This window comes from Lytechinus variegatus, chromosome 3, assembly GCF_018143015.1.
Source record: "Lytechinus variegatus isolate NC3 chromosome 3, Lvar_3.0, whole genome shotgun sequence".
Classification (NCBI taxonomy): domain Eukaryota; kingdom Metazoa; phylum Echinodermata; class Echinoidea; order Temnopleuroida; family Toxopneustidae; genus Lytechinus; species Lytechinus variegatus.
In genome coordinates this window covers 21,585,979-21,606,803 of record NC_054742.1, presented here as the reverse complement: position 1 = coordinate 21,606,803, position 20,825 = coordinate 21,585,979, and the positions used below count along the sequence as shown (strand labels likewise).

Below are 20,825 nucleotides of genomic sequence, written 5' to 3'. Positions count from 1 at the left end.
GTTTACTTACTCCAAGGTAGAACATTTCTTTCTCTTGTGTTGCTTTGATTCGTCTCATAGAGGGCGCTCTTGATAGTTCTGAGGAAGAATCATGTGTCCTTAGACTCCTGAACTGTGCTTGTACTTCATCTTCATTAGAATTAGAGGTATCTTCCTCCCAGTTAGCTTGCATCTCCTTCAGTGTCTTACTGATCTGTATAATACAACACAGATAATCAGATATTAAATTACAAGCACTTTAAAATCAACAAATGATTATGTATCCTTTACATAGATCAATATTTTTTTTCTAAAATATAAAAGCCTTCATTTTTTCTGTTTTTCCTGGGGGTATTTTGTCAAATTATACAAATTATGACTGATTCAAAAGCAATTCCTGTGTCTACATATTAGCTCAACAAAACAATGAACAATTTGAAATCTTGATGCATAATGCCACCCACATAGACAGATACAACAAATTCAAGTAACTTCTGATGATTTCTTCTTCTAAAGATTGCACTAACATCCTTGACAAAAGATCGTGTTTGGGTGATCCTTTTCAGGGCCAACCATATGCCCACAAAATAATGTATGGTACATCATGAAACCTCTACTATGATGCTTTATAAGAAAATGGCATTCATTCTTTGCCCATATTTTTCAAAACAATCAACATTCTACATTCATCATATGACAGTGCTATGCTGTATACTCCCTGCTTATAATCTCCAGTACCCCTTCACCATACCAGGAAATGATCAAACAATTCTTAACAACATGTGAAACTAAATGACATTTTATGGTTGAAAACTGACTAAATGACTGACCTGAAAACAGGGTAATTATCTAGTGTTCAAAACAAAGCCAATTACCTTGCTATTAATACATATTAACGTTTGAAACATAAAATGTGTTCCCTTGCATTGCATTCTGGGTGAAAATATGAAGAGATACAGTTAAAAAGAACCATGATATATTACAGAAACAAATTTGCTAGAGCCATTTTCACTTTTATATGGTCTCATGATTTAATGGACTGAAAATAATTTTGTTCCCAGAAAGAAGTTAATAATATTAAACTTGAGTACCTTAAAATTCTGATAAATTCATGATTTACTGCAGTTACGTGGATTTATGAAAATGATTGAGTTATAAAGTGCTCTGTTATCCCCTTTTTCAAAATTTAGGCCTAATCTTCATGATTGATAGAGAAAAGTGGATAAATTAGATTTAGAATTACTTCTGATTCTGTTCATATTATTATTAACCTGAAGAAAATTGAATACATCATTTCCAAAGCAAAACCATTTACAAAGTTAAACAGTTGACTTCACAATACCATCATTACTTTGATACAAGGATATTAGTCTAAAAGTCTAATAATAATACTCTTTCTCCCTGGCACTAAACAATTTTACAAAAACAAATTACTTCCTGAAACATACAGCCGAATTTGGAGTAAAAATTTCACCTCTATTTTATTTGTATCACAATTTCCTTGTTTTAATCCCAATAACTGAAAATCTATCAAATAAAAAAATGTATCCAAGATGTTAAAATAATAGGGTATTAAGCTGAGCTGCAAATAGTAACCTCAGCTTCTAGAAAATGTTCTACCGACTGGTACCCATTTACATCTTGGTAAAGAGCATGGACCTATGAAGAGCATGGACGATAAACGCGAGCATTTCTCCAATGATAGTCACCCTCACCTGTTTATGTGCATCTTAATGCTAATCTTAGCATACAGGTGTTGTGACAATAGTAATTACCATGGCTACCAAGACGTATCTGGGTCCCGTAACACAAAGGTTTGCGATTTATCGCTAATTTCAAAGAATAGTTCTGATTGGTTCATAGTCAGTCTACTGAGCAAAATGCACATGCAACGAGGATCTTGATTGGTCATTTCATTTAGCGATTAATCGCTAACCTTCGTGTTACGCGCCCAGATCACTTAAAGAAGGAACAGTTCCCAGGTCTTTTTGGCTGATGCCGTTTCATCATGCCTTTCAATCAACTTGCTTCATATCTAGAGCAGCAAACTTGAGAAGCAGACGATTTTTGTGATATAAAATATGATATTATTTGATCCACTCACACAGAAGGACCTAAATAACATTAAGATACACGATCTAAACACACTATGTGCCATGTATATCTGGAATATTATGGAGGAAATTTGACAAATGGAATTTTAAATGCTAAACAATCAATCACATCATTTCCCCAAATAAAACACATGGAACTAAGATTACCAAATGTAACAAGAACTGCACATTGATTTTCCATGATTTCAGTGATTTATTATCAACTTCGCATACAATCTGTGATATGTCCAATGACAAACAGGCCCTTCTCATGATGATGATAGAACCAAAGTAAACTAATATGAAGAGAATATTATCCAGATGACAATAACAGTCACCTGAGTAGGGAATTCATTATATAATCAATGAATTTCCATCTCTTGAAAGGTCCATGGTAAAGAATGATAAATGTAGATCAATGTCTTGCCAAAAGGGCATTCAAGTCATGATTACCCATATTGGGATTCAAACCCTTATTTTTTTATGATTCACAACACATTTATTTCAGGCAATATTTCAAAGCAATGATCTGTTTGATCAACCACATGAACAGAAACAAACCATTTTTCATTCTTGAAGGCAGAAAAAAATATCTCTTTGTATAAAACTGAATATCTCCACGATAGATTATAACGAATTTTGTCTGGCTAATATATTTACCACCATGGTGGCAGGAAATCTAAAATTTCACAACATCAAAACACTTCCTTGATTTGAGATTATGTGTTTATTAATATCACTGGACATGCATACTGAAAATATACCATTGAACAGTTTTACAAAAAGACATGAGCATGGCAAAACAAGTAGTTTTAATTATATGGTATGAGATTTTTTTTCCCACTACAAAAATTATTAGGAAGGCACTGCTTCTTTTAAATAAAACATAGCTGAAAACTTCACTAATTAGTTCTCTGCTTGGAGTCAAGCTCCAAATGTCTTGTATAACCTGAATTTTTTTTCATCTAAAAAAAAAATCCTGCTTTTCAATGAAAAACCTACAATGAGCTGAAGAGAAAAATTAATTACTTTACAGACTAATTGGATGATCTATGAAAGTATCGGCAATCAGAAATACTAGTGTGCCTTTGAATGATCAGCCCTGATGTAGAAGGATATCACATCAAGTGAATGGTTTAGCACTGTTGTATCATGACAGATGCTGTGTTTAATAGACCCTGACAGGGGTAGGCAGGCATTGATAGCAATACAGTCTGTCTTGTCTCATCATTACCCTAGGGTCACCCTGTGTGAGGTAATTAAGATGGGGAGGATCTGGGGGAGTCACTTCTGAATGTCCTGCACAGACAATTCATATCACATGTGTCTGGTTATTGTCAGATGAAAGTGCTATGAGTAATATGTTATCTAAATACAAAGATTTCAGGAATCACCTTCAAAATGACAAAATAAAAGTAGGTTTTGAATAATTTTGCCAACATGTTAGTTGATTCAGTTCTATGTATTTACTGATTTTTTAGAATGTAAGTGATAAATCTGGATTTTTTTTGTTGCTGCTGTTTTTTTTAAACAAAATTAACATAGTATTTGATAGTAACAGAGAAGAGGGCCTAGTAAATTAACATTTTGAGCATATTGCTTTGAATAAATCGTAAATCAGAGACACCAAAACATAAATTATTATGACCTATATCTGAGTATACAAAAGAGAATATAAAAAACAATGCTAATTGACATTAAGTGTTTACAATTACTATCTTTCTAAAATGTGAATGAAATTGGAGCAAGAGATATCCTGTTGACCTTTTGAGGGATATTTTGACGTCAGAAAAGTGATTTCAGGCAACAGGCCTAAATGTCAAATATTTTGTGCCAAGTTTTTTATCCCTTTAATAGCTTTTCAAATTATTCTCTATAAACAGAAATATATATTTACAAATTGATTTAAGATTTCAAGATGACTGGCTTCATTCAGCAGCTACTAAAAATACATTAATCCTAACATTCAAACATGACATAATAATTACTGGAGAAAATGATGTCAAATACAAAATGTCAAAATTTGCATGTGATCAATGCAATTGTTGTCTGTACTAAAAAAATATTTACATGTTTTTCACAAGTTCTTAACACATCTTCCATTTACCAATGTGACTGTATATTTCTAGTATGCTAAATTATTCATTAATTCACTCAAATGACATTTCCAGAGGGATTATAAAATCAACAGGCAAATTGCAAAAAGGGATGAAAATATAAATTGCCATTTGATATGTTGTTTTCTATTCCACCCCCACTAAGCAATTCAAGCAAAATACAAACTGCTTTATTTTTAGCCGAGTATCAATTTCCCATACACAAATAAACACAAACTTACTTTATCAAAATGCAGAAAAACAATGTTTGCATCTAAAAAAAATACTGAGTCTTTAAAGTAAAGAGTCTTCTGTGGTGATGCAATGATAATGCATTGAAGGAAGCAACTTGACAATCCCCTTAGATCTTCTAGCATCCTATACCTAGTAAAGATTGTACCTACCTCATTAGTGTCTAATTCTAACTGACTGATGCGCTCTCCAAGAGTGTTGTACTTTGATTTCAGTTCGTCATTTAGAGGATATATATCTGCAATCATTGATGTCACCTTAACAAGATCAAAAGAAGAACAAAGAAATTATTCAAACATTTAACATGTACCAGCTTTCATTCAGAAACCTCAGATACATGGAGGGGAGGGGGGTCAATTAACTTTCTTGTTCATTTCATTGATTACTAATTCAAATAAAAGCGAGAAACATTTCATATTTCATTCTGGGTACATCTTGCTTGTGACAACAATCTATTTCATTATTTACCAACAATTACTGATAGTGATGGTGATTTTTCACTGGATTGTTGAGAAACATGAATGGTTGTAAGCTAGCAAACCGGGGACTTAACGGTATAGAGTTGAAGAAACTTACATTATCTCCTCCATGTGGTTGGAATTGGAATGTATCGGGTGTGGAGAATGCAGCCTTGTGATTCTCTAGGAAAGCCTCCTTATCTTTTTTGGCATTCATGTTACGGATGTTAAGCTCCAATCGTTGTAGCTCTTCTTGCTGGAGCTTGACCACCTGGTTCAGAGAGGTCTGGAAGGCATACAACATCTTCTGGGTCTTCCTCACATAGCCAAGATCTAAACACTACAAAACAAGATGATAAAATGGAAATGTAAACGAGTGGCCTTCACTGTCACTTGGATCTCGTCAATATTCTGATAACAAAAAAGAGACCTGACATAATTATTTATGTACAATGACTTTAACAATATTGATATACATAAAATACAAAATAGTATTATATTGAGGATAGATACTCTTGCCATTTTCTTTTCTTGGCCTTTCACATTTCATGGCCTAATGAGTAAAGCTCAAGAAGTATGATATTTTTATGAACAATCATCATGAGTGCTTTCAGGAAGTAACTCGGTAATAAAAAAAAACAGCACTTTTCTTTCACTCTATGTACAGTCGGTGCCTCAAAAGTTTGCCAATAACCTATGAAAGAATTTTTCCGGCACACACAACAAAAAATGTCCCCAAAGTTCCAATTAAAGATTTCATTCTGGCTGTGGATGTGGTGTTTGAAAACATCATACATACGAGGACTTGATGACTCATGCAAGTATTCTGATCCATGTCAATAGAAAGGTTAACTATTGTAATGATGCACTCAGGCGTGTTTATCAATAGCTCAATCGCCCAGTAGATGATAGCTTCTCAAATAACCCTTGAGGAGGAGAAAGGCTTCCTGTATCTTTGCCTATAACTTCTGATTATGTTTCACATTTTACAACTTGAATGAGTAAAAACAGACTGACTAAGAATTTACATCCTTATTTGTTTTGGTATAAGATAGTCTGTTTCATTCAAGAAATAACATCAGTCTTCAAATTGGCAATGATAACAAACAAATCTTTCAAACACTCTATTTCCAACAATGAATTGTAAAAATTAACTTCAAATTAGGCATTCTGTATAAAGGAGGGAGGGAGTATTTTTACTTGCAGTTACAACTGCCAATTATGTGACAGATAATTAGAACTTACATCAATTAGCTCAGTAACATTTGGTCCAAAGTACTTCTGTATAGTAGCATTAGCAGCTGAGATGACGAGAAGGTAGTCATTCCTGGCTCTTGCTGCTTTCACCTGAGCATTCTCAAGTTTTTGACGACTCTATTAAAGACAAAATGCAGTATGCAATACATGCATGGTAGCCCATAAAAATCATTAAGCACATTTTAATAATTTGCAGATAGTTATAACCACTACAAGTAAATTTTATTACACACTAATATTTAAACAAACAGAAAAAAATAAATTATTTTAAAACTGCAACTAGATTCTGATTAAAACCCAACTTTAATGCACGCTGTTACTTAGAATTCAAAACCAATACCAGAGATATACAGTAGCAGAGCTGCCAACCTGAATATGATCATTTCAGTATGATAAAAGCTGATAATCAGTATTTTGGTGAGGAAATCAGTATTTTGGTGAGGAAATCAGTATTCTTAACGAAATACCATGGAACACTACATAAAACTGGAACTTTAGAAATCAGTATTTTGCATTAAACCATCAGTATTCTTCTCATTTTTCAGTACTAAATATGGAAAGTCAGTACTACTTGGCAGCTCTGCAGTAGATTTCAAAGTTAAAAGGGAGGAAGAGCTTAACGCATTTGGAAGTTGATCTAAAGTTAAGAGAAACGTTACTTTCATCAGTTTCATGAATGCTTCAAAGTCTTCATATCATTTCACTTGTGTATCAAATTTCATTGCTTTGAATCTGTTAAAGTTTATAAATTTCTGTAAAAAGAAAATGGTAAATGGATGTTCAAATTCTGAACTACACAATATTTTTGTTCTCAAAAATCCAATAATCTAGAAGCATATCGAATCCTATGGGACACTAACTGCGCGTGCTTTCCGCGCGTGTCTACCACTCTATGGAAATACCATTGGAAATTTCATGTTTTGTTAACGATTTTGGCATTCCTGAAAAAAGTTCCCACTTTTATCCCTAGTTCCAATGATATAATGCTGATGATATCATATCATTTCCATTAAATAATTGAAATTTTTGCAAAGATGTTAATTACATTAACATCCCTTTCATATAAAAAATAGGATGAAAATCAACGTAAAATCCTACTTTATGTCACCACAAACGATTTCCCACTCATTCCAATTTCGCTTGATGGTATCGTACAGCTTAGTTCCCATGAGTCATTGTGCAGTTTTTTATAAGCTTTACGATGATGTAAGAATGATGTTCATTGGTCAAACTTTGCGTTCGCGTTTTAGCTTTAAATAAACATGTGTCAGACCACAAGCCAATGGCAAAAGTTGTCATATTCGGGCCGGGCGCGTACTGTACCTAATATGCAGTGCAGCAGGTAGGGGCCACGGCCGCCGTGCCCTAGCGTATAGCCCTAGCGCTAACTGGGCTTCGCTTGTGCGACTGTGCATGCGCCGCTGAGCATTGGCTCGTGCTAGGGGTCCAAAAGGCGTAAAAGGACTTGATATGAAAACAAATGAAAAATATTCATACAGATCTAGATCTCTTCATATTCATGTATCTTCTTTTCCATAACCATTTGTATCTCTTGACTTTCTCAGTACACTGTTGCCACAATGAATTGTATACAACCATATAGAGTCGCATGTTTTGTACAAATAAAGCTTTTTTCAACCGAAGTTTCTTGTGGTGGACAATCTATTCCAAACTCATCACTCTGCTTCCTTACAACATTCATGAAGAAACTTTTTTAACATAACCATGTATTATAACAGGGTGCATGCTTCTGTTGTTTCCATACCCCTTTTTCACACTTGTTGAACATGACATGTTTCAAAACCATGTGCTATTAATATGCAATGTCATAAAAGAAAAACTTATATGGATGTTTCAAAACCATGTGCTATTAATATGCAATGTCATAAAAGAAAACCTTATATGGATATATCCTGTAGAAGCATATCACACATACTGACTTTGGCAAACAGCCACAAAGTAATTCAGAACTATGCGAAGTGTCATTAATACACTTTCAAGATATTCTAATAATTAGAGAATTGTGTATGATCCAATTTAAAAATACCAATTGTAATCCTTCAAATGTTAATGATAAATAAGATTTGAATTATCAAATCAAAAAAATATAGGATATGATCTAAATTCTGTTTTGGGGTGATAGGTAAATAGATACATAGAAGTCTGCAAGTACTTCCTTTACAGACAGCTATCCGTGTCATGAAATAAACTTAACTACTCCATCTGGTTTTCTAATGTTAAAGTATTATTTGTAATATCAAAGATCCCCAGTTTTTACCAGGCATACACAAAACTTTCAAAATTTATATACGAATCCCTCCTTACATGGAAAGAAGAATATACTGGAACTGCTACAATGATCATCTTGGTCAAATATCAACAGAAAAAAGAACTGCAAGGGCCTCATGAAAGTAGTATGGTCTGATCAGAATTAATGAGCATTAACTCCCAGCATAGCATGGAATTCTCCCGGGGGGGGGGGGGGGCACTCAGTATGTAATGCATAGTGGGTATGTGCCGCGGAGGGGACCCCCATTTTCACACTCAAATTTCCGTTCCAAGGCATAGCATTTTTGCCTTGTTGAGAAAAAGAACAAAGAAAGCCGCTCCAAGGCATAGCATTTTCTTCTTATCGAGAAAAAAGAAGAGAGAAATCCGCTCCAAAGCTTCGCATATTTTTCGTTACGCCGCTCCGATCGCATTGAATGAGCTACAATTTTGGTGAAAAGCGGCCGCAGAGCTCCCCCGGCGGAGGCCGCGCTAGCTGCATCATGCATGCATGACCGTTCCATAGGGATGCATACACACTCACACGCTGGCGATCCGTTCCAAGGACCCCCGTTTTCACAAACATTTGTCGTTCTGAAGCCCGTTCCGAGGACCCTCCTTTTTACAATAAGCCCGCTCCAAGGCCTCCGTTTTTTGTCTCGCCCGCGGCACACCACCACCACTTTTTTGGTCGAGTGCCCCCCCGGGAATTCTCCAGCATGGCAAGAAAAATGAATCCCTGAAACCATTTATATATAAATATACAAGAGTTATTGAGAAAATATCTCTACCTTGTCAAAATTTCTCTCATGTTCCTTGACTCTCCGACCCTTTTTCCTTGCCTTTTCGAGGTCACTTGATATTTGCTGTAGCTTGTCATCTGTTGTCTTGAATGTGCCATGGGCTGTGTGGTAAGACTTGGTTTCCTGAATAGACAATTTTAAACATTCTATCATACCATATCAATCATTCTAAGAATAGACCTTGCTCTCGTAACTACACATTTTCCAATATAGTACCATAACTTCAACTAAACAAGTGGAATGCCTCTGGCCGTCTCACCTGCATCACGCGGTTCAATATAGCAGCAGTGCCGACTTTGAATACTACTCTAACTCGCACAAGATGTTCAGTGATACATGGTTACTCTTATGTCCACTTTTTATGAACTAGACCAATAAACTTACAGAGATATGATGGTTATTCACCAAAAAAACCCAACATAGCCAAAGTTCATTGACCTTACATGACCTTTGACCTTGATCATGTGACCTGAAACTCAAACAGGATATTCAGTGATACTTGATTACTCTTATGTACAAGTTTCATGAATCAGATCCATAAACTTTCAAAGTTATGATGGTAATTCAACAGATACACCCAATTCGGCCAAAGTTCATTGACCTTTGACCTTGGTCATGTGACCTGAAACGTGCACAGGATGTTCAGTGATACTTGATTACTCTAATGTCCAAGTTTAATGAACTAGACCAATAAACTATCAAAGTTATGATGGTAATTCAACAAATACCCCCGATTCGTCCAAAGTTCATTGACCCTAAATGACCTTTGACCTTAATCATGAGACCTGAAACTTGCACAAAATTTTCAGTGATGCTTGATTACTATTATGTCCAAGTTTCATGAATCAGATCCATAAACTTTCAAAGTTATGATGGGAATTCAACAGATATCCCCAATTCGGCCAAAGTTCATTGACCCTAAATGACCTTTGACCTTGGTCATGTGACGTGAAACTCATGCAGGATGTTCAGTGATACTTGATTAACCTTATGTCCAAGTTTCATGAACTAGGTCCATATATTTTCTAAGTTATGATGACATTTCAAAAACTTAACCACAGGTTAAGATTTCGATGTTGATTCCTCCAACATGGTCTAAGTTCATTGACCCTAAATGACCTTTGACCTTGGTCATGTGACAAGAAACTCTAATAGGATGTTCAGTAATACTTGATTAACCTTATGGCCAAGTTTCATGAACTAGGTCCATATACTTTCTAAGTTATGATGTCATTTCAAAAACTTAACCTCAGGTTAAGATTTGATGTTGACGCCGCCGCCGCCGTCGGAAAAGCGGCGCCTATAGTCTCACTTTGCTTCGCAGGTGAGACAAAAACAAGAAAAATTATCATTATATCCAGACCCTTGCCCTAAATAAAAATTAATTCTTGTTTGTTAAGGCAAAATTGAGCTACCAATGAGCAATATTGAATCATCAAGATAACATTAACAATTGATATGCTACAATGACAGCAATACTCAGTCTTGATTCTACTTGTCTGTCCACTTGAAAAATACAAAGAATTAGGAAACACAAATTATTGCATATCAATTGATATCAAATGTAAAAATTTCTATAGCCATGTTTAGACATGGTACAACAATACATTATCAGCAACACTGTTTGAACATCAACAGGCTACAAGGTAACCACAAAATGTTTAAGAGACAGGAAACAATTTTTTTGTCCCATGAAGTTTTGTTTTTTAATGTTGGTAGACTTTGACAGGAAAGTACGTCTTATTTTTTTTTTTATATTTAGAGTTAATGCACATAACGTGCATCCATTGATACATTCGGGTAGTATTTTGTATCTAAATAATATGTTATTGAACTTTTATGCTGTGTTTCTTGTGCTGAATTAAGACTTGTCTAGTACAGAAAATGTAATGAGGGTACCACAGGTAAATAGACATCATGAGATTTTGGCAATAATTTGAAAATATTTATCCTCATGCCAGCATAACACATTCTATTTTATCTACCATTATAATGTTGTATTCAATGAAGTGCAGCATACAAATTCACAGACTTTAATTCAGAATATGCAATAGACTATCTGGCTTAAACACTTCAAATGCAGTCTACATAAACACTTAAAATTGACAAGCACAAACTCGAGCAGAATTCTGTATATATTTGCTTAAGGTTGAATTTTGGTATTCAAGCTTGCAAAAGGGAAGCACTTAGATCCTTATTCTAGATATAACATTTCTTTCATAATCAAGTAAACATCTGAAATGAGAAGCAATAAGATAATAATGCTTTTCCATCTCAGTACAGTATTTGTTATTTCTAATGTAACTGCAAGCCAATTTCTGCATTTATAAAATGAAAGTGTTCTGTATGTATCTCTTCAACATGATTTCCCTTTAATATTGTAATAATATGGAAGTTGATTACTTACTGCAAATAATTCATTGAGTACTCTCAGAATCTCGTTGTGGACCTCCACCGTCATCTCACGACTCTGTAGACAAAGAAAGCAAGAAGACAGCAAACTTGTCAGATAGCTCTTATACCTTGATGTATCATTCCTTCTCAATCACTGGCCTGTATTTACCAACAAAGTTTGCACACTCAATCCTGAAAACCTGGAAGCACACTTGATAAGCACTGGAGCAATGAGTTTCAGATATGTCCAATACTTCTTATAAATATGACAATTGAAGTATCTCTGTGAAAGAACATGACTGAATATCCATTTTCTACACATACATTATTGATTTATGTTAAGATCAGAAGGGAATTCTTTTTCTATTTATTCATTAATACTTCACACATTGATGAATGAAAAAGAGAGTGACCTCAAAAGAAGCCATTACTAATGGATCACTCCATCCCAATGCCTCCAGAAAGTTTGCCCAATCGATCATAGAATCATGGAGTGCATTTGGGAGGCTGCAAAGATATTAATTGTGGGTCCATAGAAGTTTTACAAATGAATTCACAATCTTCGAGAGTGACTTATCGAGACAATCAAATCAAAATAATCGTAGACATTAAAGTGTTAAATTACAAAGGCATAGGAAATAATTTCATGACAGGATGGGATCACATGATTCTTATTGGTAAAGGGGGTAGGGATACAATACATTTAGATGAAATATACAATACAGGATTACAGGGTATGTACATTTTGTATCTGAACATAGTGAAATTTCATTTTCAAACCTTCATATTTTTGACAGAGCTTGAAATACATTAAGCATTGCAAATCATTCCCCTCACTTTTCAAAACTTTGATGTTGCATACTTCAATGTAAAACAACAGGAAATAGGGGAACCAAGTCTCAGTTATGATATATGAAGTTAAAATTTGTATTGGTATTAAATTGAAAACATTTTCTTTGGCTCAATGTATTGCACAAGTAGTGTATTAAAAGCATCTTATGTGTAGAAGTACTGCATTTCCTGGTTCAACTGCAATCGCACAGATTAATTCATAATTATTTACATAAAGTTATTTATTTCAAAGGTTTTTTTTTCTTATTTCTTAACATGACAAGGGATATATATATATGTTATGTCAAGCACTAAAAATATTATTATCTGTTTTAAAATTGTTTTGTTTTTGCTATGTATATCTCCTCAGAAAAATAGAGCAAGGAATGTCCATTCTGAGTCAGCATAGATGATGATACCTAAAGCTCATAACCTAAGATTCATATTACTCATTAAACGATATGTGATTCATCTAGAAAGTCCATTTAAAGATAGTTTGAATTGCAAGAGAAGATCATACAGAAATCACACCAAAACATTTTTTTATGAGGTAAGGCAGCATGCTTGAAACTAACATTAGAAAATAGTGATGATATCCCAAGTGTAAAATGTGCTTTTCCCTCTGGCCAACCTATTTTCATCATTATTTGATAACGTGAAGAGCTCTAGCATCTAGTTATGCTTTTGAATTTGTTGAATTGATAGCACTTGCTTGAAAATTACTTGGGCCTGGAAGAAAAGCTAGAAACTGTCCATAAAACCAATTAATTCTTCTTCACTTTCCCCTGTGAATGACATCCCTGGAGCCTCAGTCAAATGGGAAAATTCTAAAGAGCGAGGCCCAATTCACACTTATAAACAAAAGGAAGAGCTTTCAAAAATATGAGAAATATGTGAAGTATATACATGTTACATTAGCAATACAATCATCTTTTACAGTTGGTTGTAAGACCATTTGTGACCACTAAAGTTACTATACAGTTTGCACTCTGACTCAATTGCAACAGTCCCATGTGGTCACATGATAACCAATTTTAAAAGCCACTTTATTTTAATACTCAGTAAGCAATTTCAGAATATGGATAATACTTGTTTTTGAGAGCCCATGGTTGCGCATGGTATCCACTTGTTAATGGACCTGCACCCCCACCCCCTCCCCGGGTAAAGAACGCAGTATAAGGCTTGCTTTAGTCAGTCAGTATAATTTGTGTATAGCCTTACGACATTGCGTCAAGTGAACAATACCAGAAGAGAAATGAATGCAATTTTATTTCAATTATGAACTGGGTCTGATAGTGTTCTGCTATGCTTCATTGATAATGGCTTCTCCTACATCTTTACCTCCATGCCGACAATAAATTTGAAATCATCTCATCTTTGAATCCTTCATTCTCACTTGTGCTTGTGTCATTTCTGTTGATGTACATGTCCACTGTTGAAAATGTTATTTATGCTAACGGCCAGTGCATGGAAGGAAATTTGTTGCAAACTCATTCAATTTTTTTAAAGTGTGTCCTAAATGTATTTTAAGTACACAGACACATATTTCTTTTGATTTTGATACATGTAACCAATATATGTTTTGTTATTAAATTGTATCTAAAGAAAAAAAAAGACCTGAAAATGGAACTTACATGTACCATCTCCTTGTACTGATTGTATGCTTTCAGTTTTTTTTAAGGGAATGAGGCACTTTGTGAATAACACAATTAGATAAATAGATGGGCATACATTTTCCACCATCCAGAATAATTATACAAAGAATCAACTTCTCCAAGTATTCTCACTTACAGTGGCACAAAACAATTTGGTGAGTTGTCATTATAAAAGATCTTAATTTACTAAATTTTCAACCCACCTGACCTGACTGCAAAAAAAATTAGTTAGCATTTTCCCAGTGTTTGCAATATATTCGAGCAATCTAATCTAATGCATTTAGCCAAATCATGCTACTCCAAGACTTTATCTGTTACTAGAGTAGGCCTATAGGCCTACATATGTAGTTTGGCATTGATATTTCCCAGAGCTTCTGGTTGAAAGAAAACACTTCCTGTCATTTTTTTTTGGTCCACTTTTCCTTCTTTTAATAGCTGAACATTATTCTGAGTATGACATACTTTGTTGTGAATTTCATGACTCCAGAGTCCAGGTCTTTTTAATTTTAGCGATTTTAGATAAATTGCTCAAATGAAGCACATGCCAGAACACCCTCCACACCCAGCTCCTCACAATAATTTTTCTTTATCCATAACCATTTCTCACCTAATAATGCAGATTTCTTAAGTGCACTTGAGAGGGAATTTGATATTGAATAAATCTATATATCTCCTCTAACATGAGAATGAGTCCCATTCTAATGTGTGGGGAACATCATAATTTTCTAATAGCCACTCTTCTCACCACCTTGGTCCCATGAATGTTTGCAGTGAGGATTCACATTACCTCATTACCATACTTGCATCATAGGATGCTTTCACACCAGATTACAAAGAAAAATGTTACCCATCTTTTCATAATTCAGGGGGCAGCGGGTAGATGGAGCAGATACATGTAACTTGTTAGAGAGAATGAGCAAATGATGTATTTCAGGGAAATCCTTTTTGACTCAATCTAATGGACCCCTCCCCCATTTCAGACGTGTCACAGTATAGCCTAAATATAAAGATATTTGGTGGTATTAATGCACAAATGATCTCTCTCTTAAAAGGCAAAAGAGACTCAAATGTATACTGATTAAATACAATAAAACCATAAAACAGGAGAAAATGTGGCAGTGCTTTGAGATACCGTTACTGCTACGTAGGTCTGATGGTGAGTCTTGAAAGACAGCCAAAGATTTTAATGTGAAACTAAAGATCTCTCTGTGAGAAGCAAGGAAGTTTCTTATGACTGTTCAGATCATCAAGTGTAAAGACTCCTTGATAAGGCTCGGCCATGTTCAAGTATTCATGACCCACTCATGATCCAACCAAAGGCAACCTCCATGATGAAATGCCATTACATTATTTTTCAATGACTACCCCATGAATGAATGTATAGACTACTTGAGAAATACAAAAGAAGACAGTCATACCTTAAAATACCCATGTTAGATGGGTCTGTGTGAAATGGCTATTGCATAACTTACACACCATTCTCATTATACTTTCTAAAACTGGTTTACTGGAAACCGGTTCAGGAAACCAGTTTGGAAGATCGCTAGCTAGCGTTCCAATTTGATCACCCGAAAGTGGTTTTCAAAACCACTTGACATAAAGCGGTCTTGTTGCTATGGGAACACTCAGTGGGGTGACATGTTTTGCCTTCAAGAACGCTTCGACCGTTCTCATTACATGTTAAAGTAGTTTCCACTAAACTAGTTTTAGGATGGTAGTGAGAACAGTGTCTTACACTGTAAATTGTCTTCATTCATGTATTAAAAAAAAACATATTACTACTAGAATACTATTACTATCAGAACCAGGTCCTAACAATTTATTTTTAATACTAAAAGCTTAAAGTATTAACCAACTTAAAAATTTTATCATATGCAAGGATTAAGAATAAGCACCAAACTGTCAACTTGAAAACCTCAATCATTGTAAAAGTTTAAGAATGTTCATGCATTTATAAATACATGATATAGTCTGAAGTGCCTTAAGCATCTACATTACATGTTGGTCTTAATGTAATGGAAAGCGTGCTATATAAGTCTTATTGCTAATAATGCACAAAAAGCATAGATATTTATCCCCATTTAATGCAGATTTAATAATAAATTGAGGAATATCAAGATTAACTTTACAGGTCTACTATATTTGGATCAGTATGTAGGTGGATTAAGTATAACCTAACTTGGGTTTGGTATCTGATTCTTATCATCATGATAAAGCCCATAAATATCAGAAACAGTCATATCATGGAGCTAACAATAAAAGCCCATACTACCAGGTATATTATCAGTCATGAATACCTTTTTGAATGATGGAAATTGAATTTCTGTATTACAATGAAAATATGATAGTAAGCTCAGTTACAGTTGTCTGTACTGTGCCAATCCAGCAGCTGAGCTCAATGGGATGATCTCACTTGCAGTGTAGTGTCATGGACCCATGCTCCCATGAACAATTTAGAATTGGCCAATGAAAAAAAATGAACTAAAAAACAAGACAATCTCTTCTTCGATCACCACCAGTATAAAAAAAAAAACAGTAGTACGTAGATCGGACTTCACATGGATGGCGATCCCCCACCATGTCCCTGATGAATAACCCTATGGATTTCATATTTTGTTCAAGTTCATTTATTTCATTCACCATAAAAACACAAGAGAATTATAAAAAACAATGAGAAGTAAAAAGACATTGAATACAACTACATAATGGTTTGTACAGTTGCCTATGGGAGAATGTTGTCTTGTCCACAAAGGACCAAATATCTAAAGAAATCTAATGAAATCACTGCACATGAGAGACGTCGGTATAAATGTCATGGTCATGCTCTGTCACACTACCATAGAACAATTTTTAAAACCAACTCTAACTCCAGATACCAAGCAGATTAAATTATCAAGAAAAATGTAACAAGAAAAATATGATTCATCACACGTTTTTCAGAGAATAAAGAGGTCATTTTCATCATTTTACTGGTTGATAATCTTATGGTGACAAAATCAAATGAAATCACAAATGCAAAGCTTTAAGATTCGACAATCAAAAAAAAAATTAAATGCTATCTTTCTTCATACTAATTTTTGAAGATGAAAATGCACATGAATACAATCCATGATCAATGCCAACTTTTTAGCCATTCTGTGTCGGATTTCAACAACAAAAGATGATGAACATTCCAGACTGTTCATTGCCAATGTGGAAAGCTCGCCTTTCCCTGTAATCAAGAAAAGCAGGGTAGTTGGTTGATTCAGCTTTGCATGATAAGGATTATGTTACATGAAGAATGTACACTATTACCCTTTTCATACACCCATCCTCCAATTAGCCGCCTAAGAGTAATGCGGATAATTTAATAAAAATTGCGTTCACAAACTCCGAAAATAATCCGCAATATTTTTACGAGCGCCCGTCCTGAAAAAGGCGGATAATCGTCATGACAACCGGACACGCCCCCTCCGATGCGATGGTGTTGGAATAGGGTGACCTTGTGACCGCACCATGGCAATTATCCGCATTATTTGGAAATGCGTTCATAAAGTCAAAATCTGGTCCCGATGCTGCTATTATACGGATAATAGCAGCATCAAAATAATGCGGATAACTCTGGTCCTCCTCCGATTTTACGACCAAATTTTGCTGAGATTAGCCGCCTAATTGGGTTTATGAAAGGGGTATATGTTGCACTTATACTGTGAAAGTGATGAAAGCTGAGAATTTAAAGGTATAAAGCCTTCAATGTAGGCCTACATGGACTGCAGATTGAAATCCTAAAAATAATAATTCACTAAATTATTATTAAAGCTGAATGAATTTGGTGTGATTTCATTGATTAGGTTTAGAGCTGAAAGTAGCATCTCAGCAAGTCTGGAAAAGTACACTAACATAGTTCTTTCTGATCTGGCTAGAATTCCTGATCAGAAAATGGTACTTGAATACTTAGTGATACAGTGGGTTGGGTATGAAGCACTTTGGTGGTGATTTTGTAAGATTCTGTTAAATTAATTTTAAGCTTATTGCCACAAGTGGTAAAATTGAGTATCAAAAATTTAAATTTACTATCTTCCTTTTTTATGATTTGCATTATAATGCTTTTAATGGTTTTAACCACAATAAGATTCAGCCCTTACCCCTCAATATTTTTTGCTAAATCCCTAACGTGAGAAGTTGGCATGTGCCCCCAACTCTTTCATTTAAAGTCTCATGCAACATTTGAGACCAAATTTGCAACCCCTGGGTGCACGATTGCAAAATCACATGGCACTTCCAAAGTGCATGACAGACCCAAAATAGCTTAAAAAATGTTAATTTTGAGTGCAAATTATGTTTTAGCCAACATTCATGAAAAAATTATTTCTACTTTTATCAATTTCCTCTTGTTTATGGTCAGAATGAAGTCGCCAAAGATTTCCACACAAATTAAAACCAGTAAAAATTAAAACAAAGAAATAATGAGAAATTTATTCTGAAAAAAAATACATAAGAAAAAATTGTGATATTGATTCTTTTTTTAAATAAGTTTAATCAGCATGAGGAGTCTGTGAATACAAAAATTAGCAGTTGGGGGCCTTATGTAATTACATCATAAGGGGTGGCTGTATCACCCCACACCTAGCCTTCTTTAAAGGTGTCAAAATAGACCATTTTTTAGGATTAATGCTGAGACACTTTGGAGGGAAAATCAAGGAAAGACCAACACAAAACCAAATGTAAAAAAAGGCTTTTTATTCTGATAGAAGCACAAGATTGATCATACAGTAAACTGGAACCTTAAGAAAATATTGGAATGTTATTCTCAAGGTTTCCTCGTTTCCTCTCTTACTTCCTACACGTAAATCTGATAAAAATCAGTAAAGAATGTGTGGGTCACTTTTCAATGCTTGCTACCTCCTCCATACTGTACAACTCTATACAAAAATAAATTTTAATTTTCTGTTGAATACTACCTCCATGGATATACACAGTTTTCACAAATTGTAGGTGAATAGGGGAGGGTGACATCATACAATGTCTTCTATTGTAAGACTATGGGCATGCAAGCCCTGCAATCTTTGAAAAATCACAAATTCCACATGTGACTAAATACACATTGGCAACATTTTCATGATAGAATTTATCCTGCAAATTTGGATAACTATTTCAATATTATAATATGGATAACTTCATACTTACAGTAGTAAATTTTCTGATGAAAACAAGATTTTGAAATTGAGGACCAGTACCTTAACATGTACATGTACCCATTTCCACCATATTTACCGTCTTATCACTTTGCATTTCCTGATAAACTGAACAAGACTAAGGCCGAAATGTACATATTATGTAGAATTTCTTTTCCTTTATTCTGTCATGAAAGTGCACCTCAAGCACTTGACTTTTCTGCAAGTTGGGTATGAAAGTTTCAGAGGTACAGAGGTTTACAAATAGTGGACAATTTGCTAGTAAAACCTAATACAAATAGTTATTTAGCTTTGAGGTGAACAAAAGTATAATCCCATTTACTAATCGCATAGGCCTACATTTGAGAAATGATACAAACAGCCTTTTCTAGATCAAAGACAGAAAAGAGAATATAAGGTGGTTTCCAACCGCCTCGATCACAAGAATCCCCGTTAAATTACGAGAACTTTTTAAGGCTAAAAAATACCCGTTAATTATTCCTGCATTCACACCGCCCCGAAACACATCCTTCGGAATAAGTTCCCGAAGTTACGAGCATGCGCAGTATGGTCTGATAAGCAGGCAAGGTGCGAGCTTCAAAATCACTAGCCCAGCAGCCACCCACGCCGCCGCGCCCAACGACACGCTGGGCTAAAAGTTCCCATAATTTGCTTTCACATCGCCAAAATACCTGCGACCTTGGAAAAATCCCCACGAAAGTTCTCGTAATTTCGCCAAGTACCCACTATTTAGCGGGTATTTTCTTTTGGGGAAATTACGCGTAGTTTGCTTTCACATTACCAAAATACCTGGTATTTTCTGATCGGGGTAAATTTCCCGATCAGAGAATACCTGGAACTGGCGAACTTCGAGGCGGTCTGAAACCACCTATTGTTTAGCATTCAGCACACAATACTCTAGGGAGATATCTTCCCTAGTAGGATGACAGAGCTGCATGCAAAATTGAAATGAATTCACTGCAATTTAGGTCTTCACTGTGGAATAGTCTTATTTTAGTCATGCTCACCAAATGGGCTGTATCTGATTAAGTTAAGATGAAAATACTGGGTGGATTTGATATAAAGTAAACAATTCATCCATTTCACGGCATATAATGGATAGCACCATCTGCTTAGCAACTCTTACTCATTGCAATAAATAGGGAGTGTAACTGGACAGTAGACCGACTGCACATGTACTTGAGGTGGGTGTAGTTTTATGCCACAAAATTTATTGAGACAGTTAATCAGCAGCTAGTAAATCATGGCCTCACACAGAATGGAGGCCCTTGGCTGATATAGAGGTAGTTGGTCACATTCAAAGATAAATGTGAATTATTCATGTAGATAATATACTGTCAAGGAATAAAAAGCAAGCTGTAAAATCCTCTCATACCAAAAAGAGAATAAATGATTATCTGATATGACTTAGGACTATATTTCTATTTTCTTAATATACAACTTACAAGTAATTGTCTCTACAAACTGCAATCAAACAAAAATGCATTACAATGAATGAATGCAAGCACTGAGCGAGAGACAGTTTTACCTCTATAAATTTTTCCTGGGAATTGATGTTGGGCCGA

The 20,825-nt window shown here is 34.9% G+C and overlaps 1 protein-coding gene across 2 annotated transcripts in view; it reads right to left on the bottom strand.

Annotated features, from left to right (window-relative positions):
* The window catches only part of LOC121410494 (SLIT-ROBO Rho GTPase-activating protein 1-like), an 83,494-nt gene that overhangs the window by 24,237 nt on the left and 38,432 nt on the right, over positions 1-20,825 (bottom strand). For both annotated transcript variants that reach the window (XM_041602628.1, XM_041602627.1), the window contains exons 4-9: positions 11,614-11,676; positions 9,195-9,329; positions 6,124-6,252; positions 4,997-5,218; positions 4,573-4,677; positions 11-193 (exon numbers count right to left, since the gene is read on the bottom strand). In XM_041602628.1, the coding sequence (XP_041458562.1) occupies positions 11-193; positions 4,573-4,677; positions 4,997-5,218; positions 6,124-6,252; positions 9,195-9,329; positions 11,614-11,676 (837 nt within the window). The remainder of the gene's footprint in view (positions 1-10; positions 194-4,572; positions 4,678-4,996; positions 5,219-6,123; positions 6,253-9,194; positions 9,330-11,613; positions 11,677-20,825) is intronic.